We start from the raw sequence: 16,123 nt of genomic DNA, 5'->3' as shown, positions 1-16,123 counted from the left end.
TCTAGGAAGCTGGGGATGACTGAGGAAATGTTCAGTGTTGGGCCCAGCTCTCAGCGGCAAGTGTTCATCTCCAACACTGGACTGATGACAAAGTCAAACACTTATTTCAACAACATTTTCTAGCTGCTCCTGTTCTGCCTTCTCACAAAACAAATCTGTAATTTTTTCCGGTTATTGAAAAAACAGTGAGGACAGTATTTGTAACTGTAACTTTTTCTGCGTTTTAATGGCTCCCTGCTAATAAGCTCCAGGGTTTCACACTGCAGTAAACTTAGTCTGAAGTAAGCTTATTTTTAAGTTTCTCAGCATCTCATGACTTCTCTATAATGGGTGGTGGGAGGCGCCATAACTGCATGTCATAAACAGATGAAAGTGGATCTCATAGATCTTTTTCAGTGTCTGATTCAGAATCTGTGTCAGTGAGGTGCCTTCTAGTAAGAACAGCTGCATTAGGTTCAAGGCCTCTTAGCTTCCTATGTATTAAAGCAACATATTTTTACTTACTTATTCGCTCTGTGTCAAAAAAAAGGTTTTATAGAGTTTTTAAGAGCACAACTATTGGCTACACATTTTAATTCATTTTAAATATGACTGAACTGAACTTGGTAGATGTCTATGCCTTTCACATTAGGCCTGCTAGTTCTCTTAGGATTGTCTGAGCTGGCTGGCTGTCCTCTTTGGCTTCCTGAAATTGATCTGACTCAGTGCTGCCGGACATGTCTTATCTCATGAAGGTCACCGATGTGCTTCCTGTGTCTGTTCTTCCCGTCCTCTACGAGGCATTGTGGCTGCATGGCTGCAGCATGAACATACCCTGCAATGATTAGCCTACATAAAAGACTGCATTTAACAATATAAACTTCTGATCTAGGTCTTGATGCAAGCACTGTCATCCAGGTAAGAAGATTTGTGGGTTTCCACTAAAATCTTCCAGATGAACAGAATCAACATTTTGGTATACTGATCCAGGTAATATTCATATATGCAATTCATAGAGGACATACTGTACTAACACTGCAGTTCCAGGATGAAATTATTCAGGCCTCTAATGTAACTTCTAAATGATGTAATCAGTACTCAGGTTATGTAGAAGTTTTTACATTACAATTTAACATTGTACATGTTCTTACACACATTCAGGCAGAAAGAAGTAGAAGCAACAGATTTATGAGCACTAATCTAGCCATGCAAGTGCAGTTCCCCATCAGTATGTAGTATTTCACTTGTTTACAATCCACATCTGTATAGCTGTGTTTTGTGTCGTTGACTTGGCAACACGTCTGTCCAGAGTACAGAAAAATGATCTGACAAATCTTCATATGAAGTGACCTTGACATGACTGCATGGTACAAACTTGTTAAGGTCGAAAGATTTATATGGTCTTAGTTTTTCCCTTCATATAGATGCTGGGTTTTTCCACAGGGTATACAAAAGAGATGATTCATACCCCAATGTGGAATGTTAGCTCCAATGAATGACCGTGCTACCAACAGCAGTCACTTTATGCCACCACTTGGACTCCACCCACAAAGTAGGTCATGAAGGTTTACAAACAGTAAGCTATTCTTTGTGAGGTAGATAAAGTGCTTATTTGGTATATAATAAAGTACTGTAGGGTTAAATGTGCTCCAAAGCACTTTGACTGTGCTTTACAACTGCTGTTACAACCTGAATCACAGACACCTTGTTGTTGTTAGTTTGGAGCTTTTTGCTGCTCAGGCACTGATGAAGCTGGAAACCACTAAACCACTAGTTAGAGGTAGTTAACATTATAGATGTAGTATAGTATGGTTTTGATTTAAAGGTATTCAGAAAATACTGATTAACCAGCAAGACCTTGTGAATTCTACACTCCTCTGGTTTGAATATTTGATGATTTAATTTTATTCTCTGTAAGGTTCATAATTTCATAAAAGGCATATGAATACGGTCTGTTCATAGGATGCTGCACTGTTCTTTGAATGATACCTACTCTTGTAATGCATTAAGTATGTTTTAACTGCATTTTGGTTTCTGGGTAAGTGTTTATAACTTTTGCATTGTAATATAAAGGTTACCCAATTCTCTAGTAAGACAAGCTGTTGATTGCTGTTTGTCTCAGACGCTTGGAGAGGTGTGACCTGCAAAACCCCAGCTGGTCGAAACATAATAATTTGACTGATGTACACAAAGTTTTAAGCAATTATTAGAAAAGCTGAGTTACAGTATGTGAACACAAACACCACTTCCTGCTGTTCCCTGTGAGAATTGACCTTTAACCCCTATATCTTGCTCCCAGTATTGAGTCGGACACATGGCATCCCTTGAGAGCTCGACAGCCTGTGCTCTACAAGGTCTCTGCTTTCCTTTGCTTGATTCTGTGTATATTTTTTTACTCTTAAAGTCTAAAAATACACTTGAGTGCGGATGTTGCTGCTGTGTTACATAAACTTGTGGGATTGAAGTGTCAGGAATGAGAGGTTGGACAGAAAGTTTTTGGATCCTAGTTCTCACAAAGTAAACAATTATGGAAGAGAGGACAGTTTCCTGGAACAGCTTCACACAGGAAAATCTACACAGAATTACACTGAAGTGTCATGTTTTGATAACTTTTTTATATACTTGAGGAAAAGTGTCCCAAGATTCTAGAGCTCCACTTTAAAAGCTCGTACTGACAGTAATTAAGTCAATTACTATTACTAATAGGAGTAACTTACTGTGTATTCCAGACCATTGTGGTCGGCTACACAGTAAAAGAGAATGTCTGCTTTCATGTAATGTGGATCATATCAGAACTGTCATCTTTTCTTTCAAACATGTTCTTTATGTAGCTGAGAGAGTACCAGCCATGTAACTTGTGTTTTTAATATTATTATAAAACTGTACTTGACCTCTGTATATATTGAAAAAATACCACTGAAATTGCAAGCTTGTACTTGACTGTACATTTTGAACAAAATAAAGCTTAGAAAGAAGGTAACTGGACTTCTTTAGGTTTATTTTTTTTAGAAGCTTCTCAGATGAAAGGTAAAATGTTTTCAAGGAACTTAAAGAAGTCCATTCCCTTTCTTTCCAGGCTCCCTGGTCTACCTGGATGACTGAAAACCTGCACAGAACCAAATGAAACACTTTGTTGCACAGTGTTTTCATGCAAGATGGTCTGGGTTCAGATTCAGGCTGTGTGGAGATTGCATGTTTCCCCGTGTCTATGTGGACTCTTTCTGTGTATTCTAGTTTCCTCCTACAGTCCAAAGACATGAATTGGGTTAGGGAGACTGGTGACCTGTCCAGGGTATATGTTGGCTCTTGCCCCATGAAAGCTGGGATAAGCTTCAGCTCCTCATGAGCCCGAGTTAATTGAGCAGACAAAAATTGATAGATATCCTTTAAACTATTTAACAACAGCTGCTGGTTGTTCTGTCATTACAGTATTAGAGAGAAAACAGTTGCAAACAATAAAATAAATCAATAAATAACACGTGCTAATAATCTGCAAAACTACTTATTAACACCGCAATACTAAGGAGCTATGCAGGAGACTGCGAGAGAAGGAGGCACACTGTGTATTGAGGTTGGTACAGTTTAGCAAATACAGAGAAAGTGAGGCAGGGCACCTTGTGTTCATCAGAGTTTTATCGTTGTCTAAGTTTAGATCTTGGCTTGCAGAATGCATCTCAAGTAACAAGGCTGCTCACTCACTTTAGTAGCACCACAATCCAGACAAAAACAGGGCTTTACACAGAGCTTTAAAGGAAGACAAACACAGAAAAGTGGCAAGTCACTGAAAAATAAGAGTAGAGGCGGGGCTATCAAAGCCCAGCAGAGTCATATAGTGAAAAATCCCAAACAGGAGGCAAACACTGAGAGACCTAAGGCAGAACCAGGACTATTCTCTGTAAGAAAACAACTCTTCACCACACAAGTTTACTGTTTTTTCTACCTGGACAATGACAGAGAATGTAGAAGATCAAGTCAACTTCTCTCAAACCTCTGGGTCTGAGCAACAGACACCGCATTTTCTACGAGATGTCATCTTCCATGGCAAGTTTAAGGTAAGCGTCTCTGCAAGAGACACAGAGACTGACAGAGAGAGAGTAGGAGGACAGATAAGGCAAGATAAATAAAGACACGGAATAACATCTATTTAACAATAGTTTGGACTTGGATTTGATGTAATACTTCATCCTCACTGACCCAACTGAACAACTGATGATTGGCCATAGTTGTTCCTACTGACAAAACAAAGATTATTCAACCTTTTTTGCTTGTTTTTGCACATTCTTGAACAAATATGTAGGCTGATATGTGGAAACACAAACTACATGAGTCGCAGCCTTCTTGTTGATGTTCTTGTGCAGCAATTACAGCCAATTTAATATATTTAAAACTCAAAATACTTTACTGGTTAAAAAATAAAAATAGTCAGCAGTCCTTGTTGAACATAACCAAATCTTTTACATTGATACGGTCTATAAGAGTGCTACTGCCACTGTGCAGCACTGCTCATTATTTAAGGCAGGTACTGCTGCTTTAAGTAATGAGAAGGATTAAAATGAAGTTCCTTCTGCAGGTCGTACACTGCACTGAACTGTAGCTGGTGTATACGTTTTCTGTGCTGGTACTGGCATGCAAAAGCTCAGTAAAAGAATAGCTTGATAAGTGCAAGTCCAGAAAGGAAATCTTGCTATTTTTACATTCTTTCCATGATATATGGTTTTATGTGTATTAAAAAGCAAACAAACAACATATGTGAACAAAACTGTTAAATTTTTACATCATCGAACCATGCTGGTGATCCAGTGGTGTCAGACACTGAATGGCAACACTCCTGATTTGAGTGCAGTTCTTCTTGTTGGATATCCTCCCATCTCTTTCTGCGTGCATTTCTTGCAGTCCCTCTTGTCAACTTATAAATGCATAAATCATGTTCCCTAAGCTCTCGCTCTTACATGTGTGGTTTAAATCTGCGTATTTTCAGCGGCTGAAGGCTCTAACTCCAGAGGAAAATACCCGCTCCCAGCATGGGCTCTTCTTCCAGGATGGTCAACGGCGTGTTGACTACGTGCTCACCTATTCCGTGAAGAAGTCGAGTGGAAGCCACTCCACTCGCCAGTCAGTGCATCTCCTCACTGAAAATGTTGTTACCCGCAGCTTCCGCCATGGTCCTCAGAGTGGTGGCGAAAAGCTCCGAGCCAAGCAAACACAAAGGACAAAAGACTCATCTTCCGTACATTCATCGACGGTTACCGACATGGAGTTGGGCTGTTCAGGAGAAATCTTCAATGGCCAGGAGGATCAGAAGGCATTCAGAAGGGAGGAGTTTGAGGGAAAACTGAGAGACATGGGGCTAGAGCTGGAAAAAGATGAAGATGTAAGTTCTAATAATTATTTATTACAAAAACTGACTGGCCACATTTGGTCATTTCTTTTCAGTGTGTGCTTCCAACCAAGCTCATTTCTTTCTGTCTTTCTTTCTTTTTTTGTACCTCTTATCTTCAATGAAGTCATATCAAATTTTAACCTAATACAGTGACAGTTTCTTTCAGTATACAGGCCCTTAAACTACATTTGAATATGTTGAATTTTGATGCTTTTAATTCATCTTATTATTCCAAGCATTTTTGAGCCCTTGTAACCTCTAAATTGGGTACAGGAGCTAGCCACATAATATCTTCAAGGCTGAAAAACACATTTAAGCACACACATTAAAAAAAAAAAAGATCTCATCCAAATGAGTTTTGCACCCACTCCCAGTGTCACAATCTGAAATAAAATATTTTTTTATATTTTCTATAAGGTTTTCTATAACCAAACTTAAAATATCGATATCATAGCATATCTCATAGTTTCAGTAACAAAAAAGCATAAATTTAAAGTCTATGAGAGGAGGAAGTGAATACTCTTGGTACAAGCCAGTTCATTTTTCTTTGCCTCAATAGGAAACCATCACCTGCTCCCCTAGAGGGAGGCATAACTTTAAATTGACTACTTCTTTGCTTTGATAACCTTTAGCTCTAAGTTTGCTGCTTCGGTTTTAGAGCCATTGCAGTTTTAGAGCTCTAACATACACATCAGGCTCACCACCAGTGCTGTGAAGCTGTACTGGCAGATACTTCTTCAGACTATAAAGAGGAGCTCCTTAAACTTATTATCACCCTTGCAGACAGTGATGACTGACTCATGACTCATTTAGTGATGGGAATGCTTCCACAATGAAACCACTCATAAACCTATATGCATTACACTCGTAAGCACTTTCAAGGCTCCTGACAGGGGGGTTATTTTAATGCTCATTTTGAATTTCTAAAGAGTTGTCTTGCCTTAAGTTGCTGCTATTTAATTGAGTGTTTTAATATCTATGTTTACAAGCAGTCAAACAGGTGTATCTGTATATGGCCCTTCGCGTATTATCATTTGCAAGAATGACCCTCAGTGACGCTAAGTGTGACATGCCTACCATGAGAGATATGTCTGTAGGCTTTCAAAAAGGCTTGTTGGCCAACAGCATTTTTCCACTCAGCTCATTGTTCATCATAAAGAACAGCAGATCTGCACATGCACTAGAGAGAGAAATGATACTGCTCTGCAGGTCACAATTTCCACTTTAATGCATCTCACCCTTTCTCTCTTACACATCTTCACTAATCCACTGAAACACATTTGAACACACAAACTTCAAACTCAATAGAATGTAAATAGAAAGAATTCATGTCTTATTCTTGTTGTAACAAATGCCCATATAGATATCATCATATATTTGAAGGTGTGTTTTTATGTTGGTGTCCTTGTTAAAGGACAGAACAGCAGCAAAAGCAACCTCACCCCAGAACACATGATGTGCTTGCTTGACCTCTGCCTTCACCTGTTTTCAAATATGATGATAACTTTAAAAGACAGAAGTGCAGCTATGCCATGAGTTCACTGGTGACTTCAGTAGTGATGAACTACTGTATAAACACAAATCCTGACCTCTTTCCAGATACTGCTCCCAGGTACATGGATGACACTGGGGTCAAAATAAAAACACGCGAACTGAATCTTCATAGACCTGTTAGAGAGATCTCTGGACCATAAGTCTTAACAATGAAGTCAACAATGAACCTTCACGAGGATCGAAATTTGCCATTTTACTCTAAGCACCTACTGGATCACAAACTGTGGCTCTTGAAGCACCATGCCAGAAAAGCCTGATCTGAGCATGAAAAAAGTAATTTCCATTGCAGTTTGATGTTCTAATTGCGAACTATGTGAATGCACTGCTACACTGTTTCACAGTTTTGGCAGATTTACAATTTAATTTGATCTTGAAATTTCTGTCTAGTGATGACAGTGTCTAATAATAGTAATTACTATTATTATTACTACTATATTTTTGCACAGTGGTTTTTATTTACCTTATAACTTATATAAACCTTATATTTAACTGCAAACGTTAGAAGATAACCGTTTCTGAATGTCTGCAATATTTTAAGAGGCAGCCAGTTTCTGTAAAACTATTTGCAGGGTTGCAGTTTAGCTGTATCTATATATCAGTTGCTTAAAAGTGGAAACTGATATTCTGTCTATGTATAAGATGTCCTAATGCCAGAATAAAAATAGAAAATAGTTGTCTCCACAGCTGACCTGAAGTTGTGAGCACCACACAGAGTCTAAATTCCTGGTTTTCTACACATGGCACTATCTAATTTCTGACATTTTGGTAATTTTTTTATTCCTGAAACAGAATACACAGTAAAACACCAGTCTAGTCTCGTGACACAGGGGTGTTCAGGTGACATCAGTATTTCCTAATCAGTAATTCTAGTATTTTGCACACAGTTAGGTCCATATATATTTGGACACTGATGCAAGTTTTGGTGGATGATCACAGAATTATTTCCACGGTGAAGAGAAACCCCTTCACTTATGTTCAAAGACATACTGTCTGCTCAAATCTAGCTAAATGGAGTCAAATTGATTGGGTTTCATAATACAGATGGACAATGACCCAAAACATGCAGCCAAAGCAACCCAGGAATTTATTAAAGCAAAGAAGTGGAATATTCTTGAATGGCCAAGTCAGTCACCTGATCTTGAGCATGCATTTCACTTGCTGAAGCCTAAATTTTGGACAGAAGCAGAGCAGAGCATTAAAAAGGAGGAAACCCAAGTCCCCTCTCACCCCTATGGGCTTTGGTCTCAATGTGAAACTTTTGCTCAGATGTAGCTAGATTCACATGCAGTGTTTTAAATACATTTCTTATCATCTTTATGTAGACAATATTCAACTGTACCTTTTTTTCAAACCTTATGAACTGGATAACTATCCATTCTAATGGACTGTCTTAAGGAAATAAATGGTTTAACAGCAAAACAATTTTCTGTAGCTTAATACAAACAAGACAGGCTGTTTAATTATGACTCCAGAGAGCATTAATCCCCAAATTAGACAACATCTGGGAGCTTTCTCATCCACTGTAAAAGCTACTGCTCAGTAACTTTTTGATCAGTCTTTGGCTTTTGATGCCTACATGTAATCTGTGACCTGCTCTTGCTTTCTTCACTTAAGTAATATCACTAAACCTGAAATGGAGATGCTTGTTCATACCTTCATCTCCTCTCGATTAGACTATTGTAATGCCCCTTTTTTCTTGTCTGTCAAAAGCTTTGATAAATCGCCTTTAAGATAAGATAAGATAAGATACCTTTATTAGTCCCACAAGGGGAAACCGTCCAAAATGCTGCGGCAAGGCTTTTAACTCACACTCACAAATTCTCTCATATCACCCCAATGTTAAAGAGTCTGCACTGGCTTCCACTTAGTTTTAGATATCAATTTAAAATCCTTGTAAGGCCATGAACATAAACTCTTATGTTCATGGCCTTACAAGGAGAGGTAACGCTGAAACTGGGGATTCCATGTACCTGTCTGAAAACTAAAGGGGATGCTTCCAAACCTTAGCACCAAAACTGTGTAAGATTTAATCTAACGTGTCAATTCAGACAAGCATAACAAAATATTGGATAATGTTTTTGTGTGTTATGTTGTTTTTGTGTGACTAAACTGTATTTGTAATATCTTTGTAAAGCACTTTGTAATATATTCCCGTCTTGTGTTATATAAGTAAATTTTACTTACTTAACAATATGCAGTAGCTCAGTGTTCCAATATTGGGAAGAAGAAACGGCTCTCATAACTGGAGATCAATGAGGTACAACACAAATGCTACACCAAGGGAGAGCCAGGACATCAGGTCGGGGAGAAATATCATCATCCCCACATGAGATTGGGTACCAAGCCCCAAGCACAACTGAAGTTGTGTTGATAGCAAGAGCAACTGACCTGAGAGATAGGATCATGGCTAAGCTGTAAACCTGGACCCTCTGTGGCTGATTACCAAGACTATGTGGAATACCCTCTGATGGTCTACTAGACTAGAAGATGTGAATGCAGCATTTTGGAATGCAACTCTACTGTGACCATTATCAAAATCAACCAGCTGATCTACACCACAGCAGCAGTGATCACAGAGATGCTAGGCTATAAGATAATGAGCCACAAGGAGCAGGACCCTCCATGGAGAAGGAGACTAGAGGCCAAGATCAAGGCAGCACAAAGGGAAGTTTGCCAACTATTGGAGCCGGAATGCTGGAAGCAACATATATGGAATTATGAAGCAAAGAAAAAAATGATAAATAACTCTAAATATGTGTTATATTTTAAATTCCCCAAAGGAATTCCCTTTGCTTTGGTAACTGGACTAGTTCTTCACTTCACAGGTGTGCCTTGTCAGCGTTCATTTGTGGAATTTCTTGCCTTCTTAATGGGGTTGGGATCATCAGTTGTGTTGTCAGGATGGTGCACAGCTGGCAGCCCTATTTGACAACTGTTAGAATTCATATTATGGTCTGGGATGAGACCAAATGCTCAGCATCTCTGGGAACTCCTTCAGGTCTGTTGGAAAATCATTTCAGGTCATGACCTCATGAAACTCATCAAGAGAATACCAAGAGTGTGCAAAAGAAATAATCAAAGCAAAAGGTGGCTATTTTGAAGAATCTCAAATATAAAACACGTTTTGAGTTTCACACTTTTCTGTTTACTACATAATTCCTACATAATTCCATATGTGTTCAGTCATAGTTTTGAATAGTCATAGTCATGAAAATAAGGAAAAACCATTAAATGAGAAGGTGTGTCCAAACTTTTGACTGGTAGTATATAATGATATCATATTAGCGAGTGAGAGAGATCTGAAGCCATACATGTGCAGTATTATTTTATTTCTCTATCTGTGTTTTGAAAATGGAATAAAACTATATGGGAGTTTTATACAGTTGTTTTTGCATGCTGTTTCCCTCTTAGGGCAAGATTCCAGGAGTGTACTTTGTGAAAATCCATGCTCCCTGGAACATTCTGTGTCGAGAAGCCGAATTCATGAAGTTAAAGATGCCCACCAAAAAAGTAAGTCTCTAAAATGTTAGTTAAAAAAAATACCATGTTATGCTATGTTATATATTTCAAATGGGCAGTTTAGAGTCAGTATCAAATATACAAACTATTTAGGTTTAACATATCTGTGTCATCATAACAGTTAAGAAACTTCTATATTATATAAATTCTATATTTACTATTTCGTAAAAGACACCTGGATCTCTGTGTTTGTAACTTATGCTTTTAACTTACCTTGTGCTAAATGTGAAGATTCTGTTTGTGCATCAGATACATAAGTTGAGGATGAAAGCACAGGACTTTAAGAAATTTAAAAATGATCATAAATTACAGACCTTTTATATGCTTTTCTCTTTTTTTTCAATGAGTAGATTAATTCGTTTATAACTAGGTTAGTAAGTTGCAGGGTTTAACCAATGAGTTAAACTACATGTGTGTCTTAAAGACATAAAGGCCTGGATGAACTCTAAATTCAGACAATAATGAGGTTACTGTATTCAGTCCTAAAATTCTTAGAGGCTTACTCTGGCCTCTAGTAACACTGTGAGGAATCTCGGAGTTGTTTTTGACCAGGATCTGTACTTCAGTGTTCATATTAAACAAATGTGTAGGACTGCTTTCTAACATTTGTGCAATATCTCTAAAATGAGAAACATCCTGTCTCAGAGTGATGCTGAAAAACTAGTTCATGCACTCTAGGCTGTTCTAAAACTTATTAATAAAATAAACCCCTTCATTTGATCCAAAATGCTGTGTGTGTGTTGAAAGGTCTATGAGGTCAAGCAGTCAAACAGTATTGTGGAGAAGATCAGTACTCTGATTAGTAAAATTCTGGAGCCCCTCCACCCACATGTTGAGGAACATCAACCCAAGAACGTCAAACACCTGTCACACACGTTCTCTAGGGAAAAGCAACACCTGTAAGTACATGTTTTTACTAAATGGAAAAGAACTGATCCCATATGATCTAGTGTACTTGTCAACAATGTGATTTTTTAAAATGCTCAAGAATATGCTGACAGATCCTTTTTCTCCTTTTCTTTTCAAAGCAACTTCAATATCATCCAAAGGTTTTTGGGGTTTTTTTACTTTTTGTTTTTCAGCAGTTTCCTTCTGTTGTATGAGATAATTCAGGGTTAGTGTAAGCCTATAATCTTTAGGTTTTTCAAAGAATATGCACTGAAAATTGCTCTTTTTTTTTTTTTTTTTTGCCTGTCCCGTTTGGTTCTTTTGCCATCAGAATTGTTGTCTAAAGGCAAAGAAAGATGCCCAACGGATTTACTTTACCAAATGGACCATCCCGGCCTTGCTGTATTGGTCTATTTGATTCACCTTTTATTGTTTATTTTATTTTATTTGCTGAACACGGGACAGACTTGACTGGGGAAAAGAAAAGGGAGAAAGAAAGAGGGAAAGAAAAGGAGCGGGGAAGAGGGACAGTGATAAAGGGCAAACACCAACAAAACAAACAGATAAAAAAAATACATATATCAATCACCTGGATCACCTGTTGAGAAAGAAAAAAGAGAAAACAAGCAAAGAAAAAGAGAGCAATATAATAAACAACATCATCACGATGATCTATGTGAATATAACAGTAAATACTAAATACTGAATATTATTGTACGTAAGATCGACAGCGCACAGTGTGCTTTTAAGGTAGCAGCCAAAAATGGTGTAGTTTGTGTCTGTGAGCACCCGTGTGTACACCTGTGAGCATAAGCGCGCTTGTATTTAAAAGGTTCCTTCATGTAATGATCTGCTAGAGGGTGTGGGGGGCCATAGCCCCGTCCTCCTTGGCATGAAGCAGGGATGGAGGAGATCCAGCCTCCAGACATCCAGAGGCCCCAAGAGCAAAGGAGACCAAGGAAGACCAATGGAGGGGCAACCACACTGAAAATTGCTACTTTTGCTAGTAAAACATGAGACATTTTAATCTGAGACCAGAACCTAAAGGAGTGAAATAAATGATGCGGGCTTTACACTGAAAAAAGGGGAGATGGTGACCTTTTCACTAACATCACTCCCCACGTGTAATTTTTCATTCATTCACAGAAAATCTCCCCTCCCAAGGAGATAAATGAAAAAGTCAGGAACTTTTCTGATTTTCAGTTGTTTTTGTTTATATTGTTTATCTATTAATTACTATGTGTGTAGTATGAATGGCAACTGGGGGGAATTGACACCCTTCTGCACATTTTTCAAAGCTGTCAAATAAGATGGATTGGACTCTTTCCCTGTCTGATTCTGGCCCCCAGGTCTCATGTTCGACACCCCTGGTATTATGTATGTGCCTTGATCGATTCTTGCCTGATTTTTTTTAATTTTAATTTTATGTGTATGTTGACAGATTTGACCTATCAGACAAAGATTACTTCTTCGACAGTAAAACCAGGAGTTCAATAGTAAGTCCAAGTTTGTGCATCAACAACACCAAAATATGACAGCATGTTTTAGCCTTCGCAACTTCTCTAGCACTCATACTGTGTATAAGAAACTAACCAATGTTAGCTAAAGTTATTTTAATGGTATTTTCCATAATAAATGCACATTTCAAACATTCATATTTTAGGTTTGAAGTATATGAAATTCTAGGCTAATAGGCCATCAACACCATCGACACCCTGCAGTTACAGGTTATCCTGAGATATGTGCCCAAAATAGAAAACAATAATAATGATTATTATTATTAATGTTATTATTATTAGTAGTAGTAGTAGTTGTAGTAGTAGTAGTAGTAGCAAGGGCGTAGATTTGGTTTTGGCATTGGTGGGGACGGATGATTCAACCACCGAACCCTGCCCTGTTTCTTTTTTTTTTTTTTTCCTTTTTGTTTTTGCGTCTTGATAAAAAAAAAAAAAGGAGAAATATACCACCATACATATGCTATTCTACATGCTTTTAAACCATTTAAAATTACAATTCATAGTTTTATATGTGAATTATATAATGTTAAATTACTTAAGTATTTTAGGCTTTAGTTTTCTTCAGCCATATTCCATATAAATCGGGTATCATACAAAAATAAAAATAGAGTCATGACAATAAAATATGACTTTAAGAACTTTACAACATTACTTCAGTTAAAGTACACCAACATCTCTTATACATTAGCACTAAGGGAACACTGAATGACCTGGTGGTTTTTGTCCATAAAACTACTCATCTAAGATTACCACAAAGTAAAAGATCTCTCAGCAAAATTATGCAACATTTTAGGCACATATCCTGTCACATGTAGTAGGACTCCAGTAGCGAACGTAATTTAACTCTTTCTGCACCGCTGGGTGAATAAGACGTTGACAGATCTTTTTTTTTCTTTCTATCGGGTTTGTTTTTCTTTACTCAAAGAAATCAAATTATTGGTGGGGACAATTCAATAATCGCTGGATATTGGTGGGGACATGTCCCTTCCGTCCATGCCAAATCTACGCCCTTGAGTAGTAGTAGTAGTAGTATCTCTTGGGAAGAACTGTAAACTGTAAATAACTTAATTTTGTTGTCGTTGCAGGCTTGATCTGTGCTGTATAATTTTATTATTGTGTGGGAAATTAAAATGTATAGGCTGATATACTCCTTGTGCATTACTTTTAGAAGCATGTTTTTAATTCCTTTACAGGTTTTTGAAATACTAAAAAGAACAAAATGCAAGGCCAAGTACAGCATGGGTAAGTCTGAATGTGGTTTTTTTTTTGCCACAAATATTAAAAGTCAGACAATTACGTGCTTACATATCATAATTTAGTCTTCTGGTATCTAACTAAGGTATCTGACTAAGTTGTTTTAGTCTCCACTGGTTAAAATATCTTTTTCTGAGTTTTTGATGGTTGGGATAAATGCTGGAAATATGACTTCCTAACCTTGCTCTCTATCATTTGTGTAAAATGCCTGCAAACCTATTGGTGTCAACGATGCAAAGATTTGTTTTTTAGGGAGTGACTTACAGAATAGTTAGTGAGCACAGCAGTGTTTTAAATTCTGTTAAAATCAAAGCAAAAAATAAATAAATAACTAATAACAATAGTTAGAACATTGTTGTTAGTGTCTACTGAATGCAAGGCCTGAAGGTTAAACTTCTGATGGCTAAATAATTTGTGTTTTTGTGAAAATTGTATACATTGTTACCACTTCTATGATGGAAATGTCCACTCATTCTGTACGTGTGTGTGACACGATAGAAGCTGGTCAGTGGGAGGTGATCACTGAATGAGCAATTGTATAAATGATTGTGCATGTTTGGCACAGTGATGCTATAGGCTACTATTTTTGTCCGTGTGTGTGCTTGTGTGCGTGCGTGCGTGCGTGCGTGCGTGTGTGTGTGTGTGTGTGTGTGTGTGTGTGTGTGCTTGTGTGTGAGAGAGAAAGAGACTAAAGAAAAATCTGTCTTGAGGCCTATCTCACAGTATATGATCTCATTTCCAGCGTTGTTGTGTTTCCTGGAACACTATTACAGTTGTTGGTCCAAGTTCAGCATTGCAAGTACTGCAACCAATCTCATTGTTGTGATGTCATAGTTTTCCGACTTGGAAACACCATCACACTGCACACTAAACCCTAACTCTTAACCATAACCATTATTCTAACTATAGTCCCTAACCCTAAGTCTAGGATCAATGGGCTTCAGGTATATGACTTGACAAAAGAACAACATCCCACTTCTTTGCCTTAAGAAATTCTTGGATCACGTTTGCATTTTGCTTTGGGTCATTATCTAAATGTAAGCAGATGAATCATCAATAAACACTTCTTATCCAATTCCATTAACAGCCATACATACCCATGGCCAACAGTTGATGTGATATGCTTCAGATCATGAGCTGTTTCTTTCCTTTTCCATACTGTTCTCATCCCATCATTTTGGTACAAGTTAATCTGGGTTTCATCTGGGCAGAGTTTCATTTGGGCAAGCTCTTTTTGACTTTTTTTCCTGGTAAAATCTATGTTGGCCTTCCTGGTCTTGATAGTAACCAGTGGCAAACCTTCTGTATGAACTTTCAGGAAGGCGTTTCTTAATTTTGGACTTTGGACTGAAATGATATGCATACCTCCTCGAGAGCATCCTTGACATGGTTATATGTTGTGAAGCTGTTTTACAGAATCAAGGAAAGAATTCTGCACTCATCCACTTATGTTGTCTTCTGTTGTGTTCAGGCCTTTTCCTATTCCTGACCTACTTATTAGTCAATTGTCCAGTTACTTTTGAGTCTCTGTGGAGTCAAGGAAAACTTAGTACATTGCATGATTCAGTAGCTTGTAGAACCACCTTTAGCAGCAGTAATTTAAGTAATTGTTTTCTGTACAACTTGCAAGATGCCCAAGTCCTTTGGTCGGTGACTAAATCCTTCGGTTGCAAAGCAAGCTCTGAAATTCTTCTGTAACCAATGCCATCAGTTTGCTTCGCAACAATAAGGTTGCAAAGGTCTTGAGAGAGCTCGCTGTTTTTACCCATCCTGAGACGTTTCTTGTGTGACACCTTGGTAATGAGACACCTTTTGATGTCAACATTTTTTATGCAAATCAGAGACGGCTGAACAGAAAATATTCTAAAAATCGAATGGTTAGAGATGGAATGACCCAATGCGGTCACATTTCTTGAGTATTATAATTTAGAATCTGTATGAACATCTGCATTTATGCTTTCTTGGCAGGTATCACCAGTCTCCTTGGTAGTGGGGTGTATACTGCAGCTTATCCTCTTCATGATGTAAGTAG

General features: G+C 37.8%; 1 protein-coding gene across 1 annotated transcript in view; it reads left to right on the top strand.

Annotated features, from left to right (window-relative positions):
• Positions 1-3,926: 3,926 nt before the first annotated feature.
• LOC134631767 (anoctamin-1-like) overlaps positions 3,927-16,123 on the top strand; it is a 38,178-nt gene continuing 25,981 nt past the window's right edge. Inside the window, exons 1-7 of the mRNA XM_063480319.1 lie at positions 3,927-4,031; positions 4,958-5,350; positions 10,325-10,423; positions 11,180-11,331; positions 12,762-12,816; positions 14,031-14,079; positions 16,060-16,115. Of these exons, the coding sequence (XP_063336389.1) occupies positions 3,927-4,031; positions 4,958-5,350; positions 10,325-10,423; positions 11,180-11,331; positions 12,762-12,816; positions 14,031-14,079; positions 16,060-16,115 (909 nt within the window). The remainder of the gene's footprint in view (positions 4,032-4,957; positions 5,351-10,324; positions 10,424-11,179; positions 11,332-12,761; positions 12,817-14,030; positions 14,080-16,059; positions 16,116-16,123) is intronic.

This window comes from Pelmatolapia mariae, linkage group LG7 (assembly GCF_036321145.2).
Source record: "Pelmatolapia mariae isolate MD_Pm_ZW linkage group LG7, Pm_UMD_F_2, whole genome shotgun sequence".
Classification (NCBI taxonomy): domain Eukaryota; kingdom Metazoa; phylum Chordata; class Actinopteri; order Cichliformes; family Cichlidae; genus Pelmatolapia; species Pelmatolapia mariae.
This window is presented reverse-complemented; position numbering and strand designations above follow the sequence as displayed.